The sequence below is a fragment of the Tetrao urogallus genome (genome assembly GCF_951394365.1).
Source record: "Tetrao urogallus genome assembly, chromosome: 7".
NCBI classification, from domain to species: domain Eukaryota; kingdom Metazoa; phylum Chordata; class Aves; order Galliformes; family Phasianidae; genus Tetrao; species Tetrao urogallus.
In genome coordinates, this window is record NC_136820.1 from 13,897,552 (window position 1) to 13,925,008 (window position 27,457).

Here is a 27,457-nt window from a genome sequence, read left to right on the forward strand (position 1 = left end):
TGTTTGATATGCAACAGTAAGGTAAGGTAGTTCAGAACATTCATAGGTCAGATTTCAGTAATTTATTAGCTGGCTTGCTTACTGGATAAATCTTGTTCTTTAAAGGGACAATCTTGCTGTTTAACCTTCAAGCTCCTGCTGCATTTATTTTTTCTTTCAGAACTTCTTTCCTACCATAATCTAGCTTTTAGGTTTTTCTGCTTTGTATCTATGTGTATTCAAAATAAACAACAAGAGCAGCTGATTCCACCCAAGTCTTTCATCAGAGAAGTTTTTCTTGCTTTCCTTCCTTTCTTATTCAGTAATTAGATTGAAAGATTACTGGACCTTAGTTCCCCCTGAACTGCTGCTGTGCACTGTATTTGATTGTATTTGAAAAATACAATTTGTTTTGTTGTTTGCATGTATTTAGTGTAAGTATTCTTTATTTATTGATTAATGTTTTACCCTTCCAACTCTATCTGTTCATCTCCTTACTAGGATTAGTTTCAAGGTAAAACAGAGCACACTGCTACATAGAGCAGTAAAAATAAGCTAACAGAAAAGGCTGTGGTTATCTGTCTTTTCACATTTTGCAGCCAAGCTGCTTGAATGAAAAGAGTAGATTATTTTACAGACTATGACCTTGAGTTGATTAGAGACCTCCAACCTTACTTCAATTCAGAAAAGTGAACTAAAACCCCTCTCTGCCTCCATGAAGGAAAATAAAGAGAATTCATGTGAAGACCAACCTCTCTTATGAATGACCTTTCTAAGATACTTTACTTCTGGTTTATAATTAGCAGCTGTAATTAGTTTTAAGTTCTCTTATTTTCTGCTCGTCTGACAGGAGTGCCAGACCCAAGATCTCAAGAATCCAACAGAAGGCAAACAAATGATTGAATACTGGTGCTATTACTATCACTAGTAAAGCTTTCCACCAGAATCTCCCAAGTCACATTTGGATTACTTTTGTCTCTCAAGGAGTTGTTTCTCATAATTGGAAAAATCTGAAAGGGGTGTTTTCCCAGTTAGTCCATAAGTAAATGTCTTTCCAGGGAAAGATGAATACCAATAATGATGGAATACAATTTTGTTTTCAGTTGGTTTTCTCCCCACCCCAGTTTTTAATTTGACATTGTCTGACCACAAAAAGACGTCTTCCTTTCAGATGCTTTTGAAGACATTCTCAGACTGTGATTGCAGGCCTGTAACTGAACTAATCTCTGTCTTGTGAGATAGACTCAGAAGGGAACTCTGAAGCAAAAGTCATCTTTATTGTCAGAAAAGCCCACTTGTCTGAGTTCCATTTCATTTAGGGATCATGATCTGTAATTCAGAATATTGCGGCTTGCATACTTTTTCCACATCTTGATGATTGAGTTTGCCTTCTCAGTGAAGTGTTTTAATTTGCTAATAGATGGCTTTATTCTTTTCAGCATTCTTCTGTCCTTGTGCTATTCAGTTTTCATTTTCTCTTCCTCTTTTGTAAATAGCTGGAAGGATTCTGAAACTGATGTGATTTACTGTAAAAGGCAGGAAGGTGGACACTCAAACTACCACTTGCTTTTTATCAAGCAGTCATTAGTTTATATAAAACGAAGCAGGAGAAAGGTACCCTTTAAAATTCTTTTGTCATTTCTCAAGAACAGCTTTATTTTTTTCAAACTTTGAAATGGTTGCATTATGGATTTTGTAGGATGAGCTAGGAGGGCAAATGTCTCAGAGCTAAAGATGATCACTTAAAAGTTTAACAATGTTAGTGAATTGTAATCCCTATGAGTAACAGCTAAGGAGCTTGTTACATGAGATCTCTTAATTCACTACTAATTGTGTTATAAAGCTATATAAAATAATGTTCTGAACAGCTTTCGTAAAAGTCTACTAACTGAAAATAAGTCAGAAGGCTTTTCCATATTGGATTTCTAGGAGTATGTCTTTTTTTTTTTTTTTTTTTTTTTTCCCACCTACTGCATTTTAATTTAAAAAGAAAAATACCTAATATTTCTTCAAGGAGAAATGTGATGTAATTTTGTCTTCAAAACTTTTCTATTTAATAACTGTTGTCTGTATGGACATAATTATGTTGGAATAGTCATGCTTAGGTGTTGAGCTCAGAGTGGAAGGGTAGAAAGTGATTATTATCGGTTGAACTAACTAAGTATAGGATTTATAATGTTAACTCATTACTTGTGCATGGTTAGATTTCACAAAGGAAATTACAGCTTATTAACCTCATTTGCTTTTTTGCTTCAGGACAAACTGGCCACACCACTTAAGCTCATATAAGCTATAGAAGCTTAAGGCTTGGACCTGCATGATTTTGATTGATGATGGCACTTTGAAAGAGTTTTTTGGAAATAAATTTGGGGAACTAATAAAATGAATTCAGTTGTGATTTGAAATGCTATATAATAACAAGTTGCTAAATAGTAAGCATGGAGGGAAGCAACTGTGCATTTCCAGCAGTAGCTAGAGTAGAACAGTAGCCAGAAAGTACCCAGTGGGGACTTTGGTTTTATTTTGACTGGAGTGATGATTGATCTAAATACAAACTGTCTGCTGTAGGCTTTAGGCTTTGTTTAGTTGTTGCTTCGGAAGCATGTTAAAGCAAGCTTAACACCACATCCAAAAGGTCTAGTTTAGACAGTTAATGCAAAATGCCCTTCTAATGCACATTAAACTGAACAAAGGAACACTCTGTAATAAAAACAAAAAAATAAGATTTAGGTTTAGTTATGCATCCTTAGACCAGTTTAAGTGCTACTTATATAGGGCAACGTGAAAGTCAGTATATTAGAACACTTGGATCACTTTATTTTTTGCACCTTTCACTGAACATGCAATTCAGCGTTAGCAAGCCATGCAAAATTGTTGTATCTTGGTGTAGAAATCAGAGGGATGTTGTACATTTAACTTGAGTATCTTCAGTGTACATGACTCTTCAGCTAATATGCTGAAGAGACAATTTGTACAGTAATCATCTGATTGGATTAATACCAAGAACTTTGTTGTGCTGATTAAAGTCATGGTTTGTATGTAGTATGCTATTTGCTTGTAGGAGTTTACTTTACAACCAGGGTATTGCTTCTTGTAGCCTGAGGCTTGCCAGTCTTTTTACAATTGAAATACTTGCTACACAGCAAGGTTATAGTTAACAGGTGTTTGTTTGGTATTCAAGGTCTTCTAAATATAGTGAAGATGCTGTCTAACAACTACTGGGGTGGTTACAGTTAAAATGTCAACATTTGGTAGATTTTTCTACAATCAGAATCTTTCTTACTTTCTCATGGCGGCTCTACAAATGGCCATCATATTGTCTAAGGCAATATTTACTTTTTATTTATTTTAATCATATTGTTACTTTGAGAGCACAGTGAATTGTTAATGTTGCATTTATGATACTAATGTAGAGCACTCTGAATAACTTGCACATTTGCTTTAAGTGAGCTGCCACATTTAGTTTTAATGTGTTGCATCCTTGGTTCGCTTTCAATGCCATTTTGAACTCATCTCCTTTATTTGAACTTAGGGCTGTTAGCATCTCCTCAGTCAGCGCCTGGAAATTTGGACAATGGGAAGAGTGGAGATGTTAAAGGTACTGGGACAGGTGGAAGCAGGGAAAACAGCACTGTTGATTTTAGCAAGGTAAGTCATATTAAATGCCTTTGTTTTTAGCACAAGAGCTATGTAGCAAAAATTGCATTAGCTCTTACTGCAGTCTTAGTTGCATACAAGTTGTGTGTGGTATCAGAATGTGGCATATGTTGTATATGTCAAATATTCTGTAACTCAATGGGACAGAACTTTTAGTTTGGTGGTTGGTGAACTTTTTGATATTTTGGTAACTTAGTAAGTGTAGCCTCCTATACTATCTCATGTAGAAGGTCACTTTTTCAAGTCTGCTATAAAGGTGTATAAAAACAGTTTTATAGACAATGTGGAAGTGTGTTCTCCTAGGTGCTTTCATTTGGGGGCAAGCATGTGGCTTTTAGAGGGGATTCATTCTTTGTTTGAGTTTGCTATACAGAAGTTACTGTTCATCTTAATCACTAGGAGTTTATAATATCACATGCTGAATCAAATCTTTTGTACTACTTTAAATTCATTTCGTGCCTCTTTGATAATTAAAATTTGCTGGGTAAGTTGGATTATGGGCATTACTGTAAAAGTTAGTCTGTAGTGTCATCTGCATTGTGTAACACTAAGAAAATTGGTTTTCCACATTAAATAATTATGCTTAACAAAAGGAACTTGCACCATAGTTCTCATCTGATGATAGCAGGTGCCATTTATTCCTGCTTCTCTGTCACAGTTTTTGTGTTTTTGCTTGGCCTGTCCTTCTGTACACCTGCCTTGTCTCCTGTTGGGCAGGAGTCAGTCTCCTGGCACTGTAGTTGTGGCACACTTGGTGTGGGACTCAAGAGGCCATCTGTAAGTTCTCTAGATAGCAGTGTAATTGGTGCTTGTGCATGTATGTGTGTGGACAGAGTTCATGTGCTTTTCTGAAATTATGTGCAGAAGTAAAGCTTAGATCTCTCAACTGTCATTCTTCATGGATGAGATGTAAATATACAAATTCTTTTTCAAAATTACAACTTCCTAATATATTTGAAATACACAACTGTGAAATAACTAACTGCATTACAGAAACCATGAGTAATTACATGAACTCTCCTTAGCTAATTATGCTTAAATTAAGTATGTCCTATCACAGTATGTCTGTCTTGATAATCTTAGAAAGATGATTATGCAGTCTGGAGTCTTTTAGAATATAGTAGGAAGTAGTAATCGTACCTTACACAAAATAATTTATTGTTAGTGATTGGCAGGCTGATATTTTATGCATATGTCTGTCTTTTCTGTATTTTGGAGTATTTATTTTGCTTTTGTATTTTTCTTTGTAGCTTTTATGTCTAGTAAATAATTGATAAGCAAAAATTTTATGTTATAGAGTTTATGTTAACAAATGCACTTGTTTCATTTTCACATGACTAGGTTGATATGAACTTCATGAGGAAAATTCCTTCAGGAGCAGAAGCATCAAATGTGTTAGTGGGAGAAGTAGATTTTTTAGAAAGACCAATTATTGCTTTTGTGAGGCTCTCTCCTGCTGTGCTTCTCTCAGGCCTCACAGAGGTTCCGGTACCTACACGGTAAATAAATGCCTGGAAAGTCTGGCTTTACTTTTTATATAAGTTAACTTGTAGTATAAGTTAATAATATTTCAGATCTCAAGTAGAATCCATACAAAATCATGGATTTTCAGCTTTGAAAATCTAGACTTATGTTTAACGTTGCAACAGGTTGTTTGATCATACCTCAGCCCTAGAGGAGATAACTTCATTTTCTGTACACGTTGATGCACTGTTGCATACAACAGTATGATGTTTGTCAAAAGTCTGTAAATATATGGGTTTTATTTACTTATTTAAAAAATTGCCAAAGTGTGTGTTTGTCTTCATTGTCTTCAGCATGCATACTACAGCAGCGGGCAAAAATAATCTTGGCAGTGTTTTCTTCAGCATGTCAGAATTTCTAGATGGTAGTTACCAAAAGAGCTCACAGTGTTTCTTGGGAAACTCAAACTAATTGTACTAATGGAGCTAAAATTTTCCTGTCTTAAATTTTTCAGAATTCTACAGACTGGCATATATGGAATAGCATATTTTATTCTGAAGATACAATCTTAATTTTGGTTATCGTAGTTAAGAAAAATAACATTGAGCTTTTTGTGCCTTGAAATGAAAGTGCTACTTTTTTGACATGGGAAAATTGTTTTCCCTCCTAAAATGTCAGTTTCACCTTTTTAAGTAAAAGTAGTCCAAAATGTAGAATCCCTTCCCTTCTGCTGACGCAGGATATGACTATAAGTATGTCTGATGTGTTGCTTAGAAATACATGTGTAATACAGTATGTTTCTTGTTGAAATACATCTGTGTATTGTCAGAAATTGAGAGGGATTTGACTCCCATTTAGGGGCGGTCATCGCGAAACTGAGAGCAGGTCCTAAAGCTCTGAGGCCCTGACTGTGGACTCTTGGCCAGTGAGAATGGCAGAAGAAATACTCATTGCATTGCAGCCTGTGGATTTTTACTCTTTTTTTTTTTTTTTTTTTTTTTTAGTGAAATATGTATATATATCTGTGTATATATTAAAAAAAAGTGTGTATGTTTTCATATATATATATATATATATTCAGCTTCTTACAATAAATACGTATATTTAATCTCTTGCAACAAATGTATACTTATTTATTATATATTTATTTATTTGTTGTAAGAAGTTGAAGAATTATATCTAATTAAGATTTCGAAGTAATTTTTCCCAGTGTTGTCTTTGAAGTCTTTTCTTAGTTTTGTGGCAGTGTGTGAGATCTGAAATGATATTGAAGACCAGCAGATTTTCTTGAAACATTAGTTTGAAAGAAGCCTCTAAATACATTCACATGAGTAATCCCAAATCTTGTTGGCTGATTTCTTCACAGGTTTTTGTTTTTATTGCTGGGACCAGCAGGAAAAGCTCCACAGTATCATGAAATTGGAAGATCAATAGCAACACTTATGACAGATGATGTGGGTGATGTATTTTAAACATCTGTAGTTAAAGACTCAAATGCTGCATTTACTGACTTGTTAATAAATGTTTTAGGGAGTGGCATGCTAAAGAAAAGGAATCGTTCTGTCTAAATGAAGAATAGTAAGAACTTTTCTTGTGTTAGTGAATTAAATGGTAGTAAAATGTTTTTCCTGCTTTTCTTGTGGAATTGCATAATGTCTTTCAGAAAAACTATCTTAGGTTTGATTAACGTATTTTCATATTAGGGAATAAAGCTATTAAATAGAGCTGCATCTGATAAGAGTGCTGTTGTCAAAAGTGACACCAAACTACATGAGTGTTTAAGACGAAATTTAGGAGTGCATTCATTTGAGTCATAACAGGTATTTTCTATCAAAGTAGGATTGAATAATTAATGTGGGAATTTTACTGGGAATTCGTAGCGATATTCTTAGAGCCCTGATGGACAGTTTTGAAGTGCACAGTGACTCAACTATGGTCATTTTACTGAGCAAAATTAGGATGTTTTAATTCTCATCTTGTATTGAGCGCCATCTACTGAATTGAGAAATACTAAAGCTAAATATTCTAATAATTCTTCACTCTTATAAGTTTGGAAATGTAAACGAGACTGGTCATTTTACAATGGGCAACTGATCTGTGATACAGTGTTTCTTCAGCACGCTTTAATTGCAGATTGTAATTTTTAGGTGGCCTGATTTTCAGGAATATTGTAGATCACTGAAAAAATAGTGGCTAAAAAAGACATATATTGTTGGAAATATTAATGGTTAGGTCTTTGGAGATTAATAGTTCAGGCTTCAGTATGTGCAGATGCAATTTAGGATCATCTTCTGCAAATGGTTTTTAATAGCAAAACTAGCATGTTTTTTTTTTTTTTTTCTCCTGTGTGTAAAACGTAGAGTTTGTGTTGTAGTGGCCTGTGAAACAGTATAGCTTAGGTGGGGTTTGGTTATTTATTTATTTATTTTTGAACAGTAAGAAGATTGACTACCTGTGCCTCTTCAGAGGTTTTTAAGGTTGGATTGAGCAGGAGGGGGGACAAACAAAATTTCTCAAGAAAAAAATTGTTTCTGTTTAAAGCTTGTTTACAGCTTTCTGTTGTTAGTTTTTCTTGTTTGCTTTGTCCTCATGTACCACAGTATAGCATTGCAGTGACAGTAGGGCAAAATTTTAGGGCAATATGACACTAATTTGATTTACTGGATATTGAAGATTATAATTCTAATAAATTTTAGAAGTTTTTGTTTTTGAAGATGAAACAGCCTTATTTTATGATCCATAAATGTTTGCATATGCATTGTCTTTAATGTAAAAGTACGCAAGTCTTACTACTGAGGACCTTTTAGAAATTCCCGTGCTTTTTAAAAAATAATCAAGTGTTCCTTATAATCTTTTCCTCATTCAAAAATTTAAAGAAATAAAAAATGATTGTTGGGTGCTTTCTCTTTGTAGGTTTTCCATGATGTTGCCTATAAAGCTAAAGACAGAAATGATTTATTATCAGGAATTGATGAATTTTTAGACCAAGTGACAGTACTACCTCCAGGAGAATGGGATCCATCTATACGAATTGAACCACCAAAAAGTGTTCCTTCCCAGGTAAATAAATGGAAAAAATCTAGCAGGAAGCCTCCATGTGTTTCCAAAATGCAAGTTAATTGTTCACTGAGTATTAATGTCAGTAAAGTATCAAGAAGGCTGTCAGCAATTTGTAAGAAAAAGTTTGTTCATTTATGAAAAAAGTATTGGATCAGTTTCCTGCTTTGTTTTTAAGAAAATTGTATTTAATCTATTTTCTTTTGAAATAGTGAAATGAGATTCTGAGGTGAAAGAAGAGTTGTAACATTGTACCTGTGTTCATACTATAAATTTTATTATTAACCTAGCAGTGATCAGTAAGAATATTGTAATTGTTATAAAAACTTTATTTGCATGTTCACCATGGATTGAAAATAAATCTTAATGTATATCAGCTAACAAATAATGTTTACTGAATGTTTATGGTATAGATAAATGTAGGTCAAGAGCCACAAGGCTTAGAATTAAGAGCAGTGGAGAGGTGTTGCCTTAGGTAGCCGTGGCTTCTTATTGTCTACAACTTTCTTATTGTCTACAACTCTGCAGGGATCAAAAGTAGGGCATAAGACTGATGCTCTTAATCAAAAGGCTGATGCTGGTGTTCTACTGCAATCTGAGGAGTCAGTGAAATGAAGCAGCAGTACAGTTTATTTCATGAGTAGTGCAAGCCTACCATGTATTTCCAAAACACCCCCCCCCCAAAAAAAAAAAACCAACAAAACAAAAGATACAAAGGGTTATGTTTTGTTTTTTGTTTTTTTCAATTGTTTTTTGGGAATGCAAGATTGGCTAAGAAACATACGAGGAGCTTGCTGAACAGAAGAATGACTTCTCATTTATACTTCACTAAATACTGTATTTGTTATAAACTGAGGTCAGTTTCTGATACTAGCTGGAGGCTACTGCTCTGGAAATGACTGAGGGAAACACAACAACTTTGATTTCTAGGCCACATTGCTGAGCCTTTACTGTGTTCTGAAAAGGCGGACTTTGTTTCATCATATCTCAGGGGAGGTAATTCTTGTAGAAAAGGAAGTTTTACAGCATTGTGCAAGCCACTAATAAGATCTTTTTGGGAGCCTTGTACATCTCTGTTCATCTGTATTTAATAAATAATGGGTTTGGCAAATGAAAAAGTGATGATCAGCAGGGGATATGGAAAAGGTTTGGAAGATGTGGAGTTTCTCAACACTCAAATTGTTTTTAGTTCAAAAGCAATCTTTTCAAAATGTGTTTGTGTTGGGTTTTGTTGTTATAGGAGAAAAGGAAGATACCTAAGTTTCCAAATGGATCTACCCCTACAGGAGAGACTCTCAAAGAAGAAGGTCATCATGCTGGACCTGAACTTGAGAGAACTGGAAGGTGTGTTCTCTTCCCTAAATACTAGCTACCACAAAAAAATAGATGTGATAAATCTTCACAGACTTTAATGATGAGATTTGAACAGAAAAAAATACAGTACGCATCCATTTTCCTTTTCAAGTGTTGGGTTCTTGCCTGTAAATGGAAATCTGCTTGAAGCATTTTCAAGCCTGTGGCAATGTTTCTCAACACATTTGTGAAGGATTTTGTATAAGATGCTGCCTAATTTAACTGAATTTTAAGTATTGATTTTTAATTTAAAATTATCAAGAGCATGCAATTATTATAATTACAGTAGGAATGTACAGTTTTCAATATTGGGCTAGCTACTAAAAATTTCCATTAATGCAAACCAGTTTTATTGAACATGTATGAAGCCAAACAACAAGGAATACAAAGTGGTGGAAAAAAAAACGAAACAGTTTTGGTTAGGTTTCTTTTAAATCTGAAATAAAATGGAAGGAATTTTTGAGTTGAGTTGTACTATTGTTCTCTATTAGTTCTGCAATACTTCCCAAAAAACTCTAAAACATTGGAAATGTATCTGGATGAGATTTCGCCTCATGTCATACAAGTAATTATACTAACTGAAAAGATCTGGAAAAGATGTAAAAAGTTTTTATTTTCAAAATGATAAACGTCCAAGTGATTTGCACCTTTCTTATACTTTTGCAAGAGAAACCATTTTGGCTTCATTATACTCATTTCTTTCCTTTTTAATACAGTATATGGAGCTGAATGATTTCTACCCACTGTTATCTCTAGTTAAAACTATTATGTATTACAAAAGTCTTTTAAAAAAAATAGAATTCGTACAACAATAAATACAGGTTTTTTTTTTTTTTTTTGCAGATACAATTTTTACTTAATATTATATTCTTGAAATAAAAAAAAAAAAGCAAAATGCATTTTGATTTCTTGGTAATAACTTTCTCAGTTCAACTGATGAATATATATTTGTTTTCGTGTTTGTACCATTTAGGAATATCTCCATAACCCAAATTTTTCGCTGTTAAATAAATTCAGGTTTATTATCTTTACGGACTTAACCATACCCATGTACAGAATTTGGATCAAAAACAGAGCTACAGCTACCAATTGGAATATTGATATGGAAACATAATTATCAATGTGGTGGTCTTGGTTGAGGTTTAGCATATAACTCTTGTTTCTTGTTCTGAGTATCATAAATCAGGTTTACCTTTAAACATTACTTAGGTAAATGTATTTGTACAGGTATCTTTTCAGTATCTAGCCCATTATATGCATATCTAGCCAGCTTTTATAAATGTGGATGATCTGTTCGATTATATTTTGGAAAAATACTGAATTGGAATAGATAAGATTATCGTGTATATTTAAGCTGTGTTATGATTTAATCTGGATAATGAAATAGCTAATTTGTGCTGGCAGTAAGCACTGGCAGTTTTGTGTAGCCCTTAGTTTTGAACTAGCTAGAATCCTTTAGTGTACAGTTTGACGAGTTTCATCTCACCTATTTAGGCTTTTTGGTGGTTTGATACTTGACATCCAAAGGAAAGCACCTTTTTTCTTGAGTGACTTCAAGGATGCATTAAGCCTGCAGTGCCTGGCCTCGATTCTTTTCCTATACTGTGCCTGTATGTCTCCTGTAATCACTTTTGGAGGGCTCCTGGGAGAAGCTACACAAGGCAGAATAGTGAGTACAAAAAAAATGGTAGTGGCCAGGCTTTTAGACCTTCAGAGGCAAGTCACTGTGTGCATTTGTCTCGTTTATTTATATTTGTATTTGAAGAATTTACCCACAGCACTTGATTAGCCTGCCCCAAAGCAGATCTTCCCCAAAAGGTAATTGCTGTGGAAAATGTGGGGAACCCATGTGAACAGGAGAAGATGCACAGTGGAGGTAAAAATAAAATTATAAAATTAAATTTTAAAATGTTTATCCTGCCTTATTGGAGAGTATCTTCATGAATTGAGAAAGGGCATTGCCTTCTTTTTGGCTACTTGAATAAAATGAATGAATAGTAATAAAGGTGCACCATCCCACTAGGCCTACTTTAGGCAAAGTCAGAGGCTCAAGGTGGATAGTCAAGAATATGTACTGGCCTTGAGTAGTAGGCCTATGAGGATGATAATGCCTACAGGGTTACGGGTAGCAGTCAATTCTGTATATTTAAACAATGGACAGGATATGTGTTTACTTTCACTAGTGGTGTGTTATCAATAAAAATAAAAAAGAGATAAGTTTTAAGAGCCGAAAATACTCTTCTCTGAAAATAACGTGGATATTATCCATAAACTTCTGGTACTGCTACATTGGCAGTGTGTAACACCAACACTTTTTTAACCAAAATGTTCGGTTGCACTTTAGGTTTTTGGAGTGAGGAAGGAGTACTCCTATCAGCAACGTTAATAACTTATAGTTTGTGTTAAATGACGTGTGATAAACTAGTCTGAAGTGTATTTTGTGTTTCTAAATCTATTGCAAAGAAATAAGGCTCTGTCCTTTTGGGGAAAGGAAAGGGTAAATTCAGAATTGTCCCTTTACAAACTTAAAATTCTGGTAAAGTTTACAATACTATAAAATTCTTTGTGATACTTAGACCAAATTTTAAACATGTACTCAATTAAAATTTAGTTAACCTTTATCAATTTCAAGTAATGTAGCTGACTTGAGTATTTGTTTATTTCTTCAAGCTGATAGTGCATGGAAAAAATGTGATTTACTTCTGCATTTGTTATTTCTGCCACTGTAAATGTAGGGATGGGTTTTCTTGTGATTATCTAAATGTTGATGTAATTTATGAATGTACCCCATATAATTGTGAAAATATTCTCCTTTTAAAGCTTGATTCTTAAATACCTTCTTTCTTTTAGCTATCTGGAATTGTTTGCGGGTTTGTTCCTGCCTTCAGATTCTTGGTGTGCATCATTGAATATAAAACTTAGTTACTGCACACACATGTTCAAGCACTGTAGCTGACACTGTAAGGTACACAGTTTGTGTTTGAAACTTTTCCTCACATTCCCAGAGGTCATCACCTCCACAGTATTCCTGTCCCTGCCACCTTGATTGACAGCCCCCAGGTTAATGCATTGACTATGCCAAAAGCAGTAGTTGAAAGGCAATAGCTAAATAAGAGATTGTATTTATATATATATATATATGTATATATATATTTCTACATAATGAAAAAAGGATGCATGCTTTTTTATTTTTAATAGTCCCAGTTCAGCAAACACCTTTGACCTGTTTTAGATGTTTTTCTGAACGGGGCTCAAGTTTGCATAATTTTTATTTTCTTAAGCTCATGTTGTTACAAAGTAGCAAATGCATGAAAATTCCACAGCAAACCCCATAATTTGTGATGTATTAATTTTCATAGTTCTAAGTGGTATATTTAGATATTTTACAACAACATCATTTTAGGTTCTAGAAAGCCCAGTCTTTCTCTTGAGGTACATTATAACATTTCCTTCTAAAAATAACATTTATAGTAAAACATGCAAATCAAGAACTAAAATACATACCTTTCTTTGATTAAAAGAAATGCATTACCAGGTGGGACATTGATTTACAGCTCATCTATTTATGGTGTCATGTATACAAAAATGAGTATTGTTCAGTAATTTCCCCTGCACCACCTTGTCGATTCTTTTTGTTTTGTTTTGTTGTTTCGTTTTGTAATGCTTGGCTGACTGATGCAAGCTTGATGCAGCACACTGTGCCATGTTTTAGTACAGGTGTGTTGTAATATGTTTATATATTTAGATATATATATTTTTTTTTACAGGAAGAGAGAACTTTTTCCGTATGCTATGTATTGAGTAATTTTGTTTTTCAATTGGTAGTAATTGTTGGTATGTTTTTCCTCCTTAGTTAGCAGGACTAATAACTTGTTCTCATGGTTCTGGATGGCTTCATAATTCTCAAGAGCAAAGCTTTCCAAACCTTTAGTCCTTGGTATTGTTACCGCAAAACAGTGCTAACAGTGTCTCAAACATTAATATTAATTGTAATATTTTTACATCTTGTCTTGTTTCTATGTAAACGCATCTTAAAAATGTATTTATGCAGATGTGATGCTATGTGCTAACCTGAAAGGCAGCATAGTCAAAGCGGTTTCTTTTCCCCTGAACAGAGTGCAATAGAATCCCTCTTTGGAGCCTCGTTAACTGGGATTGCCTATTCTCTCTTTGCTGGGCAACCTCTTACTATTTTGGGGAGTACCGGACCAGTTCTAGTATTTGAAAAAATATTATTTAAATTTTGCAGGTAAGTAGTGACATACCCAGATGAACGGTGTAACCTAAGAGACTGTAAGATAACTGTAACTGAAAACATATATTTTGAAAGTAGATGACCATGAAGATATCAAGGCAGCAGCAAGAAACTGCGCTGTGCATGTGGTTTGGCAAAGCTCTGAAGCACTTAGCTGGTGGGAAAGCCAGTGGTGAACTGGGTGGGACTTAGAACTTACTTTTCTTCTTTTATGTGGGGATGCTGGCTTTGATTCTGCAGGGGTGGACAGGGATTGATTTTCCCTTGCTGAAGAACTATCCAAATTATTCTGGACAGAACATCCTCATGATGCTTCCTGGGAAAGGCAGTAGCACCCTCAGTCCTAGAGATACTTTGTGGTGTTGTTCTGTACCAGAGGAAGATAAAAGTTTCCACTTTCTTCAAAACTAGAGTCAGGGATGAGTAAAGTTGTGAACACCTGCAGAGCTTGTCCTCAGTATCCATTTTCAAATAGAATATGATAATAAATGATTTTAGACTCAGTTAATTATTTTGATTTCTTTTATACAGGGATTATGGGCTTTCCTACCTCTCCCTACGAACTAGCATTGGTCTGTGGACTGCATTTTTATGCATAGTGCTTGTAGCAACAGATGCCAGCAGCCTTGTCTGTTACATCACTCGATTCACTGAGGAAGCTTTTGCAGCACTTATATGCATCATATTTATTTATGAGGCATTGGAAAAGCTTTTTCATTTGGGAGAAGTGTATGCCTTCAATATGCACAATAATTTGGATAGACTGACTTTATATTCGTAAGTATCAAGTTCATATCTGTTAGTGCAGTACGTAAGGAAAATGTGTATTGTATAGTGGCAGATCATTTATGAAACTGTAGTGTGTGCCTCTTAGTGGTAGGGCAGGAGGAATGCTGGGGGTGGCAGGAGCATGAGAAATCTCTGAAAAATTCTATTCAGGGTGCTGTGGAATTGAAATTTCTGTTAGCTATGTGTGGTTTAAAGGGATGAGGGGTGGTGACAATGCCTGATTTATCTGCAGCTTGATTAAAGGTCAGCTTACGTTCCATTAGCTGGACAGGAGCTTTGCCTTGGCACTTCAGGAAATTGTGGTGGCTTCCCTCACCTGGGTGGGGATTATTTCCAGGCAGCCAGAGGCATGGAGCTGTGATAAAATGAGGAGTTAACATATTTAAGCACTGTTGCTTTCTATTGCAATTATGAGGGATATTTGACTTTTTTAGAATTTCTTTTTCTATTTTTCTCCATTCTCTAATAAATGAAAAAAAATATATATAACCACTTCTAAAAAATATCCTGCCTTAGTAGAGTTACTGTTTCTTTTCATCTTAGTAATTAGCAGTAAAACTATCAATTCATTTAAGGAATACAGTAAGCAAGCTATTTAGATGTACCTTTTCTCATATTTGATTGATGTGGAAGTTGTGCATCTTATCTACTTTTCAATGTATAGCTGTTCTGTTTCTGAATTAGAGTAGTTCACTTACACCATGAAATCAGCATTAAGTGTCTGTCATACCATGTTCAGTGTTTTTTTATTTTTTGATGGTCTGCTGCTTTCCTTTGCACCTCAGTGTACATTTTTCAAGCTTAGGATATGCTTTCATGAAATGCATTAAATTGAATTGAGAGCTTACACTTGACAGGAGAGACTGCTACCCATTAATGGTGAAAAATCTGCACAGTTCACATAGTTAAAACCAAATTGGTCAAAGCTGTTCTTTGATTCATTGTCAATGCATAGTTAACTGTCAGATAATGGTGTATTTTGGACCCAAGTTGTTACAAGGTGATATTTGAATTTTTGTCTTATTTCACATACTGCTTCACACGTGATGAATGAAATAAAATAAAAAATTCAAATGATTACACTTTCACAGTACGTGAATAAAGTATACTCACTTTGTTTTCAGGTGTTAGTCTGTTTTAACAACTCATCTGCTAGTTTTTAGTCAATATCTTATTTCTTCTAATTCTTTAAAAGATATATGTCAAGTTTTTTGTCCTATCTGTAAAATCTCTGGTGTGGACTTCTTTGTGACTCTCAGCATCTCTTCACCACCTCCCCACTTGCAATCATAGTTCATTTTATGGTAGGAGGAGACTTGTACTTGGCTTCTTTCATACAATATTGGGATAAACCCTGGCTATGAATGTATTTCTAGTTTATGTGCAGCAGTGAATCTGCACCCTGCAGTGGGGCATAGGAAGTGTGGTGTACAGAATCCTCCATCCTCAGTGCTGCTCTCAAGGGGCCCGAGGTCTTTCTGGTCGAGGCCCATTTTTTTTTTCTTTTTCTTTTTTTTTTTTCCCCCTCCCCCACCTTGAAAACTTTCCACATGATGCTATATGATAAGGGATATCCTTCCGGCCATTCCCTCACAGCTCTGCTGTGAATGGCCTTGGCTCTGTACAGCACTGCTTAGCAGCAACTATACACGTTAGTGTGTCATCAACATTGTTTTTCTCCTTGAACCAAAACATAGCATCATACCAGACACTCCGAATGAAAGAACTCTGCCCAGCTGAAAAGAGACTGCACTTGTAAGCATATCATTTGGTTTGTTTTTTTCTTTCCTTCCTTGCCCTCAGATGTGTATGTTCTGAGCCTCAGAACCCCAGCAATGAAACTTTGAAGGCTTGGGGGAAGATGAATAAATCTGTGGAAACTATTGCATGGAGTAACCTTACAGTAACTGTGAGTATCTAAAAGGCAGATATCTGTATCTGTCTCTTTGTTTTTATACATAACACACAAACAAAAACTAAATCTCACAACACTTAATACTTGGCTAATATTTCTTATCTGGTTACTTTTTCATAGCATGGATTGTTTTATTTAAAACTGTGTTTGCAGTTCTTTTATTGCACCCGTAATGCTAAGCAGTCATTGTACTGTTTGGGATAATTGATTTTGTGACAGTAAATACTGGTATGCTGAATGGGATTGCTTGAGATAGCTGCGTGAATACTGGTAGCAGAGCAGTCTGCTTCCTGAAGTGCAGATGAATATGATGAGCATAAACAGGAGATAACTTCCTTTTATTTCCTGTAAAGGATGGATAAATATTTTTAAGAAAGTGCAAAGGTAGAAATTGAAGTTAGAATGTACTAGCAGGTACACGTTTTTAGATCATGTTAGACGTAGGTATAAAAGTGTGTGAGAAACTACTTAAAACTTGATTGGATGAAAATAGTATTTTGGAGAATCGAAGGTTAAAAGAAAACATATTCGCAAGAATAAGTGTGGAAGCAGTAATTTCTGAGCTGGATATTTTGCAGCCACATCTGGTTAATCCCTTGCATGTGATCAGTCACCTAAACATAGATGTTTACAGCCACTTTGTGTGTCCTAGCATCTGGTCTACGCCTACATTTAGTATAATTTGCATTTGCTGTAGATTTGTTGAATTTACTACCTGTGTGTGCCTTCTTAACCCTTCTCCAGATATTAAAATGGCAGTAAATATCCGTATATGGGCTCTGCTGGTGTCTGAATCTGGAGGCTTACACTGAAATTAGGAGGTGTTTTGCACAGCAAAAATATTTTTAAAAGCCTCAGTGTTATACTAGAATTTTACCTGTTCTGTTTTCTGCATGTCACCTGTCTGCTCCTAATCTGTTGTAATTACCCAAAAAGGCAATGAATGTAGTATTTAAAACTTATTTTATATTCTGTTATTTATTTTACTTTACTTTCTTTTGAGCAATTTTATTTTTCTCAGGCAGAACTGATGCAAAATTTTGTGGTGCTTATAATTAAATTCAGTTCTTAGTTGGGATAATTTTTTACATATCTATAACTTACTTATTTTCATAAGCCTGTTTAAAAACTAGGCTGTTGAAATATTACTTCCAGCTTTGTTGGCTTCATCTTTCCTTGTGCCCTGTGTCTGCTTCCCTTTTCCTTTCAGTGAGCCTTTTAGATAAGGATGATTTGATTTTTTTCTTTTTTACTCAGTTCTGTTACTTAAAATATTTTTCCGCTACATTAGATTTTTTTTTTGTCATTTGGATTAATCTTATTTTCTAAGAATCCATTTTTCCTTTAATCATATCAGTATAAAACTTGAGAATAGAGGTGAAACTGAGGACATCTCGTTTTTATGTTCAGCAAGTTGAAAGTTGAAAGTGAATAGTCTGCTTTTCCTGAATGTAGTTCTCAGCCTTAATTTACGTGTTCAGTCTTTTGATGCATTGAGAATAGAATAGAAATTAGGTGAATGTGATTTAAAAAAAAAAAAAAGTTATTTGGGGCTTTTTGAGATCCTGAAAAAGATGAATAATTGCTACCGTGACTCTTCTGGAACAGAGAGCTTTTTTGGGCATTTCAGGCTGAGTTTCTGATGGAGGAAAGAATTGCCGGATCTCCAAAAGAAGGTTTTTATATGTATTTGCTATTAGTAGGTTACAAGTTTGAGTATATTAAATGACTAAAAATTTAGAAACTGAAGGATTTTTCTCTCTTTGCAGGAATGTATAGAATTTCACGGTGTGTTTCAAGGATCTGCTTGTGGCCATCATGGACCATATATTCCAGATGTTCTCTTTTGGTCTGTCATATTATTCTTTACAACGTTTTTCCTCTCCTCTTTCCTTAAGCAGTTCAAGACCAAACGCTATTTCCCAACTAAGGTAATTTCAATTAGAGATGACTGTGACTTTGTGATAAATATATTAGTATAGAATACATTAATATGGCTTAGTAGGGTTGAATTTGTTTTGCTTCAGAACTTTGTTTTGAGAATGTCACTTTAACGTTATTTCCTCTCAGATAGAAAAGGAAGTGGTAAGCAACATTTCCTTTAAATTCAAAAAATTAAGATATTATAGAAATCAACTGCTGCAAATTCAGTACTTAGTATTCTTTCTTGCCATTGGAACAAGATGTTTGGGGTATAAGAACATCTGAGCAAGTCTGTGTTTCGTACTAATGGCTAGTGGCATCTGGAGGGATTATTTTCCTGGTTCCTTTGCCTAGTAGTGTAGAATAATTGGTTGCTTTCTCCAGCGTGATGATGTCTGAAGCGTGTTGAGTTGTTCCTGAGGGGGATTACTGTTTCTAATAGAAGACAGTATAACAATAGTCCTTGGGCCAATTTACATAATATATTTCTACTAGGCAGAATAAAGTGGGCAGATCTTCTCTGGACCTCACCTTGTACCTACAGAGTGTTCCTAATTCTTAACAAAGTCACCTTCAATAACCTGAATTTGTTAAAAATATCTTTCCCCTACAAATTGAACATCAGCTGTATTATTATTGATTTCTGCACAATTTAGTGGTTTTACTAAATTAAGCTCCAGGAGACTAGTTGTGCTGACCCCTCCTCTCAGCCAGGCTAAAAGGACAGAAAAATGAGGAAGAAGTTAATGTGAAGCAATCTGCTTTTTGTACTAGATAACTTTAAATGGGATTATCAGATGAACTATTGTACAGAATACTCAACTTCATGCTATGCTGGCAGGCAGCTTAAATTTAAACATAAAAATAAAATGCATGTAATGTTCAGTGATGTATTCACTATTCCACTATTTATAGGGAAGTAGATTTTCTTTCTGCTGATATGAATTATAATGATGAAACAACAAGAGTTAACACAGGTTTTTCTCTTTATAGGTGCGTTCTACTATCAGTGACTTTGCAGTATTTCTGACAATTGTAATCATGGTTTTGATTGACTATCTAGTAGGAGTGCCATCTCCTAAGCTTCACGTTCCAGAGAAATTTGAAGTAAGAAATAAAGCCTTTTTTAAAAAAATGCCTTTTAAGTGCTTGCAGCTTCATAGACAGTAGAAAAGTAGTATTAAATAAAAACAGGAATTTAACTTTTTGACTTGCATTGTAGTTAAAGTAATCTCCCCTTTTTGTTCTGAATAGTGTCTCTCCTGGCAAAACACTGCTTTGTGCAGTAGTATTAAGGAAATGTATGTAGTCTTTACTGCAAACATGCAGAAATAAAGAAATGGAATGGATGTTCAATTTTTTTCCATATCACATTCATATTTAGCAGTGAGTCAGTCTTTAGGTCAAAGCTACTGGGGGGAAAAAAAAATCAAAGCTCATATTTAAGAGACTGTTTACATGTTCACTGCAGGTAATGTGTGTAGCAGTGAAAACTTTACTTTGTTTTAGTGAGTATTTGTTTATTTTTTCCAGCCCACACATAAGGACCGAGGATGGTTCATAGACCCTCTTGGAGGCAATCCTTGGTGGACGCTCCTGGTAGCTGCTGTTCCTGCTTTACTCTGTACCATTCTGATTTTCATGGATCAGCAAATAACAGCTGTTATTATAAACAGAAAAGAGCATAAGCTGAAGGTGAAAGTCTATTCATTTTCACGAACTTCTAGTTTTGTATAAGTCATGTTTATTTTAAATCAGATCCATTCTGAGTCTGCAAAATAAGCAGCTACTAAATAGATGGGTATATTGACTAATATGGAGTGACTATAATTTTGCAGGCACTTTAAAAATCTATAACTTCCATATGAATGTTATTTACCAAGTAAGTGATAAATCTCGTGTCATATAAATAGAAAGTTTATTGAATAATTCATTTCTTTGCTTGATTTCACAGAAAGGCTGTGGTTATCATCTTGATCTGTTCATGGTTGGCATTATGTTGGGAGTATGTTCCATAATGGGCTTACCTTGGTTTGTCGCAGCAACTGTCCTGTCTATAAGTCATGTTAACAGCCTGAAAGTTGAATCTGAGTGTTCTGCACCAGGAGAGCAACCAAAGTTTTTGGGAATCCGGGAGCAGCGAGTGACAGGATTGATGATTTTTGTCCTGATGGGGCTGTCAGTGTTTATGACCTCTGTGTTAAAGGTAGAAGTTTTACCAAAACACTTGGATTTTCTTTGTGCTTTTTATTTTCTTAGTGGGATATAATATTTTGTAATGTCAGTGCATCTTCTTAAATGAAGTAATACATGTTTAGATCCATTATCAAACTATGTTTTTGATGCTGGTTGAATGGAAACAACCAGTGGAGGGAGATGTGGGAAAACTGAACAAGCTAAAAGTATAGTGAGTAGAGAAGAAAGCAACCTTTGTCTGTGTTGCATGATTTTCTTGCTAGGTGTTTTTTTTGTTGTTGTTGTTTTTTTAGATTCCCAAATCTGTTACCCAGAATAGTTCTATAATTCTTATGTGAATATATAAACAGAGGGAAAAAAGGAGTGTGTTAAAGTTACTTGTGCAGAAGTAATATAATGTGGCCAGTGAAGCAGACAGAAATCGAGTTCAAAAAGTGATAATCAGAATTGACATTGCCTACTTTTCTTTCTTTTTTACCTTTCTAAGCTGCTTTTGAGGTCTGAAATATAAAGATTCTCTTTCAGAGTGTTGTGAAATGGAGGTGAAATAGAGATTTTGCGAGTCACATTAGGGCCTCTGAATTTCACTTTCTCTAAATTTCTTTTAGTTCAGTGAGCTTCCATTGCATGAACTCCAGCAGTTAGGAGAGAGAAATAAATTAAAAAAAACCACCCACAATTGCCTTTAAATGACAAAGTAGTAGTTATGCCATAAAGTGCATAATTGCTAATATCTCTAAAGAACTTCATAAAAGTCTCTTCAAAGAGAAATCACATCTCAGTTCTCAGATAGCTTCCAAGCTGTGCAAGAAAAGGTCGCAGTAGAAAATAAACCTGTGAACATACAGCCATAGTTCAGTAATTCTAATTACAAATTATTAGTAGTAATTATATAAATATATAACATATATATAAAATAGCTGGCTGTTTGTTGAGAACGTTAGGGATTTGAAAACAATAAGGTGATATACATAAACAAATATTTAGATCAAACAATCTCTGGTAGAAAAGCCACCAGGAGCTTAGCTGTATAACAGACTATCAGAATCAAAATCAGGAATACTAAAATGAATTTATTATCGCTCAAAAGCTGAAGGTGCTGATTGCTGAACCCTGGTGTTTATCCCTCTTTTTAGCAGCTGATTCTTGGAAAGCAAAACCTGCATTTGTTATGGGATCAAGGGTAATATGAATGGGATTACTACAATTCATTCTGTGAAATACTTTTCTTTTTCACTGTGAGTGACTGTAATTGTTTAAAGGAAGAAAGGAAGACAATACCTTGAACTGCAAACTCTGTGCTTTTGTTTCGTGTGTGAATGTATGCTGACTTAATTCAGTAGAAGTTAATGCTAATGAAGTATTAGCACGTCAAATTACGTAGCACATGGTAAAGAAGCCATCTAATACATGTACAGACAGTAATTAATCCCTAAGGCATAGTTTTATTCCACGCTATTTTAAGTTTCAGTGAAGGCTTTTGTTCAGGCTTGATGGCAGCAGTTTGTATTAAGATGTCTTTACTCAGAATTTCAATCAATTTGGTAGCAAAGTAGGCTTCATTTGCTTTGTGTAGGCTGCACATGTTTGATGCAGGTGCTACTGGAATCGGTGGACAGCTTCATTATCTTAATAAGTTTTAAATTGATTTTACTGCAAACTTAGCCCTGAAAAAATTAGTAGTTATGGTTTCATATTGTTTCATGTGCTCTGGAAATACTGTGTTAGTGAGGAAAAAAGTTAAACTTCATATGATAGTTTCCCTGAAGTTTGTTGTCCCAGTATAGTTCCTGTCAAATAGAAACATAAACCAATATTGTTAGCATTAATAGAAACACTGGTTGCAACCTAGAAAATGTAATCCACGGGCAGTCAAGACTGAACTACTTTTTTAATCCTGATGACAGCCATATTAGCTCTAGGGAGATGACACAGGTCCTTCTGCAGCTCCCAGCTATTTTTGCTTTTCAATGCTGCATTTATTCCTTCTAAAAATAGAGCATTAACATTTGTAGATTTTCACATAAGTAAAATAGGAATTAAGATAATTTGGTTCACTTCTTTCACTACTATCAACTGCTAAGTTGTATCATGTTGATTCTACAAGTAACTCTGTTGGTATTGTTTTTGTCTGCAGTTTATTCCAATGCCAGTTTTGTATGGTGTCTTTCTTTACATGGGAGTGTCTTCATTAAAAGGCATTCAGGTAAAATCTGACTTTGTTGAACAACTTGCATTTGTTTAAATGAAAAGGGAAATGTAAAATGTTATTTTACATCAGAATCAATGAAGTTAACCAATGTTGTCTGAGTAGGATGTAGGATAATTTCTGCGGTATCACATTCAGTGTTTGTTCTTACCACTGTCTTTACTTATTTTGCTTCAGTAGTGTAGCTGAACAGCAAATTTTCTAAAATATTCTAAGAAGTTATACTAGTAATGTTTGAAAGGAACACTAACACTAGAGACCCCAAATCCTTGAATTCACATGGATCTTTGCTAGTATTTTAATTAGGATTAATTTGTTTTTAGAGTTTCATAAAAATGTTGTTTTATTTAAATATTTCCTTCTGGAGAGGAAGAAAATCATTAACTGAAGGATGTTTTTATATTTCACTGCAGTTTTTTGACCGTATAAAATTGTTTGGAATGCCTGCCAAGCATCAACCTGACCTGATATATCTGCGTTATGTACCACTCTGGAAGGTCCATATCTTTACAGTTATTCAGCTCACTTGTCTCGTTCTTTTGTGGGTGATTAAAGCCTCTGCAGCTGCTGTTGTTTTCCCTATGATGGTAAGTGATTTGTTCTACAAGTTAATCATTTGCCAAGAGTGTGTGCATCATCCAACATCTCTTCAGAATGTGTTTGCTACCTTATGAGGGAAGGGACTGCAAAAGACAAACTTCAGTAGCTGTTCACTTCTGAAACATGAGAACTCCTGAAGGAAAGCAATTCAGCTGTGAAAAGCTACAAAAGGGGAAACGATCTAACTTGGCAGTAAGATAAAACTGCTACTAGGAGAAAAAGCTATGGTTAAGAACACTGAATGTACTGAAAGTGTGTGATAATATTTATTTCAATGGTTTAATATCAGTGATTCCTTTTATGGTTCTCTTAAGGTTTTAGCGCTAGTGTTCATTCGCAAGCTCATGGATTTATGTTTTACCAAAAGAGAGCTTAGCTGGCTTGACGATCTTATGCCAGAAAGTAAAAAGAAGAAAGAAGATGACAAAAAGAAAAAAGAGAAAGCAGTAAGTATAAAAATACTCAAACTGAACATGTTGTAAATTAATAGAAAAACACTAAGTGACATTTTAAAATTCTTATACCCAAACATACCTTTTGAAATCCTTTACTAATGAAACTTACTGATTGAGCAACAGTTACTGGCTGTTAAGGATGAGTCATTATTTTAGTGATGTCGTTATGAATAATGAATTATTCTCCTTTGTAAAGCAAAGCAAAGCAGAATGAAGTGCTTCTTAGCGCAGCATTTTGTTATCTCTGTCATTCATCAGGTTTGAAGGTAGATATGGATGGATGGAAAAGCAAAACTGAAGTAGGAATCTTGACTGGTTAATTCAGTAGAAAAACTTTACCATATGAGGGACCTTCTCCTTGTGTGTGTATGCAGAATGATGGTTAAAACCAACTGCTAGTTGGTAATAATGTATAACTGAGTAATAGGCACATAACTTCTCAGTAAAAGTATCAGCTGGCTGTACACCAACTAGCTGAATTTCTTAAGCTTAAAAATGACTTAGCTAGATGTCAGCTGCAGTACCTACAGAGAAGCATTTTGCCCCATAACCCTATTGAAATACTCTGTCATTGTGCAAACTTGTTGGTTTCTTCTGTATGAAAGAATTTTACAAAATATTTACTTAAAATTTACAGGAGGCAGAGAGAATGCTTCAGACAGAGGACAATGAGAGCGTACACCTTCAGTATGGAGAAGGAAATGTTTTGAATTTTCCTGTAAAAACTCTAAAATACAGGTATAATAATATGTTGGTCTTCTTACTAAGAAGTATTCTGTCAAATGTCATAATTTACTTCATATTCAGTTGGTCATATCTGAGCTTAATTTTTTTCCTCAAGCTAGTAACAGCCTTGATTAAGGTATATCCCCTGGTGCTATGGCAGTGTGGGGCTTTTTTTGTTTGTTTTTGGGTTTTTTTTTGTGGAAACACTTTTAATTATAAATTTACATGACCATCTTGAACAGATCTGATGACTCAATTTCGACCAGCTGTTCTCAAGGTGAAGAAGCTTCCTTGGTCAGTTTTTGTGGAATATCTGTGTGCTACTGTGCATGAAAAATTGAGTATTAAGCAACTAATAGCATCAGTTGAGCCATGTGTTTACCAGCCACTTGGATTTTTCAGTGGTAGTCTAAACATGCAGTTCTTCAATGGTTTATTTAAGTGAATGCTAATTTCTGTGACCTAAAAAAAAAAAATTGTTTTGTAGGCTGTCTTTTTGCTTAAGGAGGTTAATTTCTGAATGTACACTGTAGGGCAACAGGTTATCAGCTTTCTTCCAGAAAAGGAAGTGCTGCAGTTTAACAGCAGTGGAAGGTGTTTTGCCTCTGTGTGAGTTTCTTGTACTCGTGTACAGTATTCTGCTTAGTTGTCAAGTATTTTACAGCTGTTCAACACCTGGAAGTTCTGACAAATTAATAGCATGCCAACTTTTTTGTCCAATACTAAAAATCCCTACATTAAAATTTCAGGTGTTGGGTCTACCCTGATTCAATCATAGAGTCACCAAGGTTGGAAAAGACCTCCAAAATCATCTAGTACACCCATCCAACTACCAATATTTTTCCACTAAACCACATCCTTTAGTATAACATCTAAATTGGCTTGGGAACAGGCAGATTTTCAGTTTAGACATATTCCTGCTCAGTCTTATCATCTGCTCTAAGAGCAGGTTCAGTTCAACTTCAACTGAATGCAAAATCATTTAATTTTTTTTTTTTAAATTGAGCAACTGCTGATTGCTCTCATGATAGAACTATGAATTCATCAATTGTCTGCATGTGTATTTACTATGTATTTCACTGTACTGCAACTTGTGGGGATTCCCAGTGAAAAATAAGCTTTGATGTGTTTCTGTGGTGCTTTGATGTAGTCTTATACATCTGGAGTAGATTCTGAAGCTTAGGCATTGTCTGTATGGACGTTTAAGTCTGCTTTACCTTTAAGTGTGTGAAAGGCAAAGGTCAAAAACAGATTTTGAAAGCTTACTGCTTGTGAGACTGAATTTTAATAGGGGGGGGAAAAAAGTCAAGACATTCAAATTTCTGCTACTTCTTAATCTGAACTGAGTTACCACTTCCAGAATTTTATTAACATTTGGTTGTTTACTGGAAACAGCTTAAAATAATTCTGCTGTATGAATGCCCTAACAGAACTGTATGATTCATTTCATTATTTATAAATATACAAAATAATTTTCTGAAGTTAAAGATAATTTGGAAATGAGATACCACTAACAGATTGTGACTGTCTGTGACAAACTGTTGATGATACCATGAGATTAAGGTAGCACTAGTGAATTATTACACTTTGAAGTTTTCATTGCAGTACCGTGGTAAGTGATTAATTCAACTTGTGGCTGCGTAAACGTTGAGAGAAGGCGCAACTGATGTGATTTATGAGTGACAGCAAGTATAATGTGTTTGAAGGGCATTGAGTACTAACCAGAAAGTATGTTTGTTCTTTAGCATTGATCCCTCAGTTGTAAACATATCAGATGAAATGGCCAAAACTGCACAGTGGAAGGCTCTGTCCATGAGTACTGAGAATGCCAAAGTAACCAGAGCTAACCTGAGGTAGCTATAATTACTCACATGTTTTCTAACTTTTGTCATGTCTTTGGTAGCTAATTACTGTACTCATATTTATTGAAGTATATATCAGATTATAAGCATACATGGTTTATACATGGACTTTTGAGAGGAACTTGATTTTGAGCTTAATTTTTGCTCTCTGCTCTGAAATCAAACAATGTCAAAGGATGTTGTTAAGTGCATTATTAGTATTTTAATGCTACTTTTAATTTGCTTAATACAGTTGTATGCTACTCTGATAAGTTTAGGGAATCTGAATGCTTTATTAGAGTGTATATGAGCATGTTTGGTCCTGAATATTACAAACGCCAGAGAGAATAAAAGGTAAGTACAGCATTTTCACTGCTGCTTGGATCTTCCACTGGGTTGGTGGGTTTGGATATTTGCCCAACCTAGTTTAGATTTCTAAAAATTAAATTGGCTCAGATAGTATTTTTATTGGATATGAAATGTACTTGAATTAAATACTATCTTGACGCTTGAGTATAAAATGTTTGATGACTAGCTTTGAGAAAAAAGAACAGTATCTTAAATGATTATCTTTGCTTTCAACAGCCCTGAGAAACCAGAAAGTGTGAAAATAAATGTGGAAGATTCACCTGTTGTGAAATACGTGGATGCTGAAACATCTTTATAGAACTGAACCAGGGGGAATTGTGTGTATTTGTGTGTGTGTATATATATCATTGTAGGATATTATACCACTGAAGTGTGATTTCCAATTTAAGGAGTAACTTGTATTTAATTCTGCCATTGTTTAGGGAACTGTAGATATGCTGACATGAAAAGATTTGCTTACAGATCAGTTGAGTGGTAATCACACTTCAGCTATTTATTTTATTGGGAATTTTATTTTCATTTTAAATAGGAATATTGTAATGAATGCCTATTATTTTCAATAATCAATATGTGCATAAAAGTTCAATCAGCTTTTGCTGATGATTACTGGTCCACATCACTTAGAATTTGCCATTACCTCTGTTTATAACGTGCGCTACAGAACTTTGT

At 34.7% G+C, this 27,457-nt stretch overlaps 1 protein-coding gene across 4 annotated transcripts in view; it reads left to right on the forward strand.

Annotated features, from left to right (window-relative positions):
* The window catches only part of SLC4A7 (solute carrier family 4 member 7), a gene marked incomplete at both ends in the record, with an annotated part of 78,468 nt that extends 51,382 nt beyond the window's left edge, over positions 1-27,086 (forward strand). For 2 of the 4 annotated variants that reach the window (XM_079538248.1, XM_079538250.1), the window contains 19 exons: positions 3,512-3,627; positions 4,978-5,135; positions 6,467-6,554; positions 8,014-8,160; positions 9,398-9,501; positions 11,005-11,179; positions 13,626-13,759; positions 14,297-14,542; positions 16,358-16,463; positions 18,239-18,400; positions 19,386-19,499; positions 19,926-20,087; positions 20,347-20,598; positions 22,726-22,794; positions 23,211-23,384; positions 23,712-23,843; positions 24,490-24,590; positions 26,324-26,431; positions 27,005-27,086. In XM_079538248.1, coding sequence (XP_079394374.1) covers positions 3,512-3,627; positions 4,978-5,135; positions 6,467-6,554; positions 8,014-8,160; positions 9,398-9,501; positions 11,005-11,179; positions 13,626-13,759; positions 14,297-14,542; positions 16,358-16,463; positions 18,239-18,400; positions 19,386-19,499; positions 19,926-20,087; positions 20,347-20,598; positions 22,726-22,794; positions 23,211-23,384; positions 23,712-23,843; positions 24,490-24,590; positions 26,324-26,431; positions 27,005-27,086 — 2,630 coding nt within the window. The remainder of the gene's footprint in view (positions 1-3,511; positions 3,628-4,977; positions 5,136-6,466; positions 6,555-8,013; positions 8,161-9,397; positions 9,502-11,004; positions 11,180-13,625; positions 13,760-14,296; positions 14,543-16,357; positions 16,464-18,238; positions 18,401-19,385; positions 19,500-19,925; positions 20,088-20,346; positions 20,599-22,725; positions 22,795-23,210; positions 23,385-23,711; positions 23,844-24,489; positions 24,591-26,323; positions 26,432-27,004) is intronic. The other 2 variants (XM_079538251.1, XM_079538249.1) reach the window with 1 other exon arrangement.
* Positions 27,087-27,457: the final 371 nt, after the last annotated feature.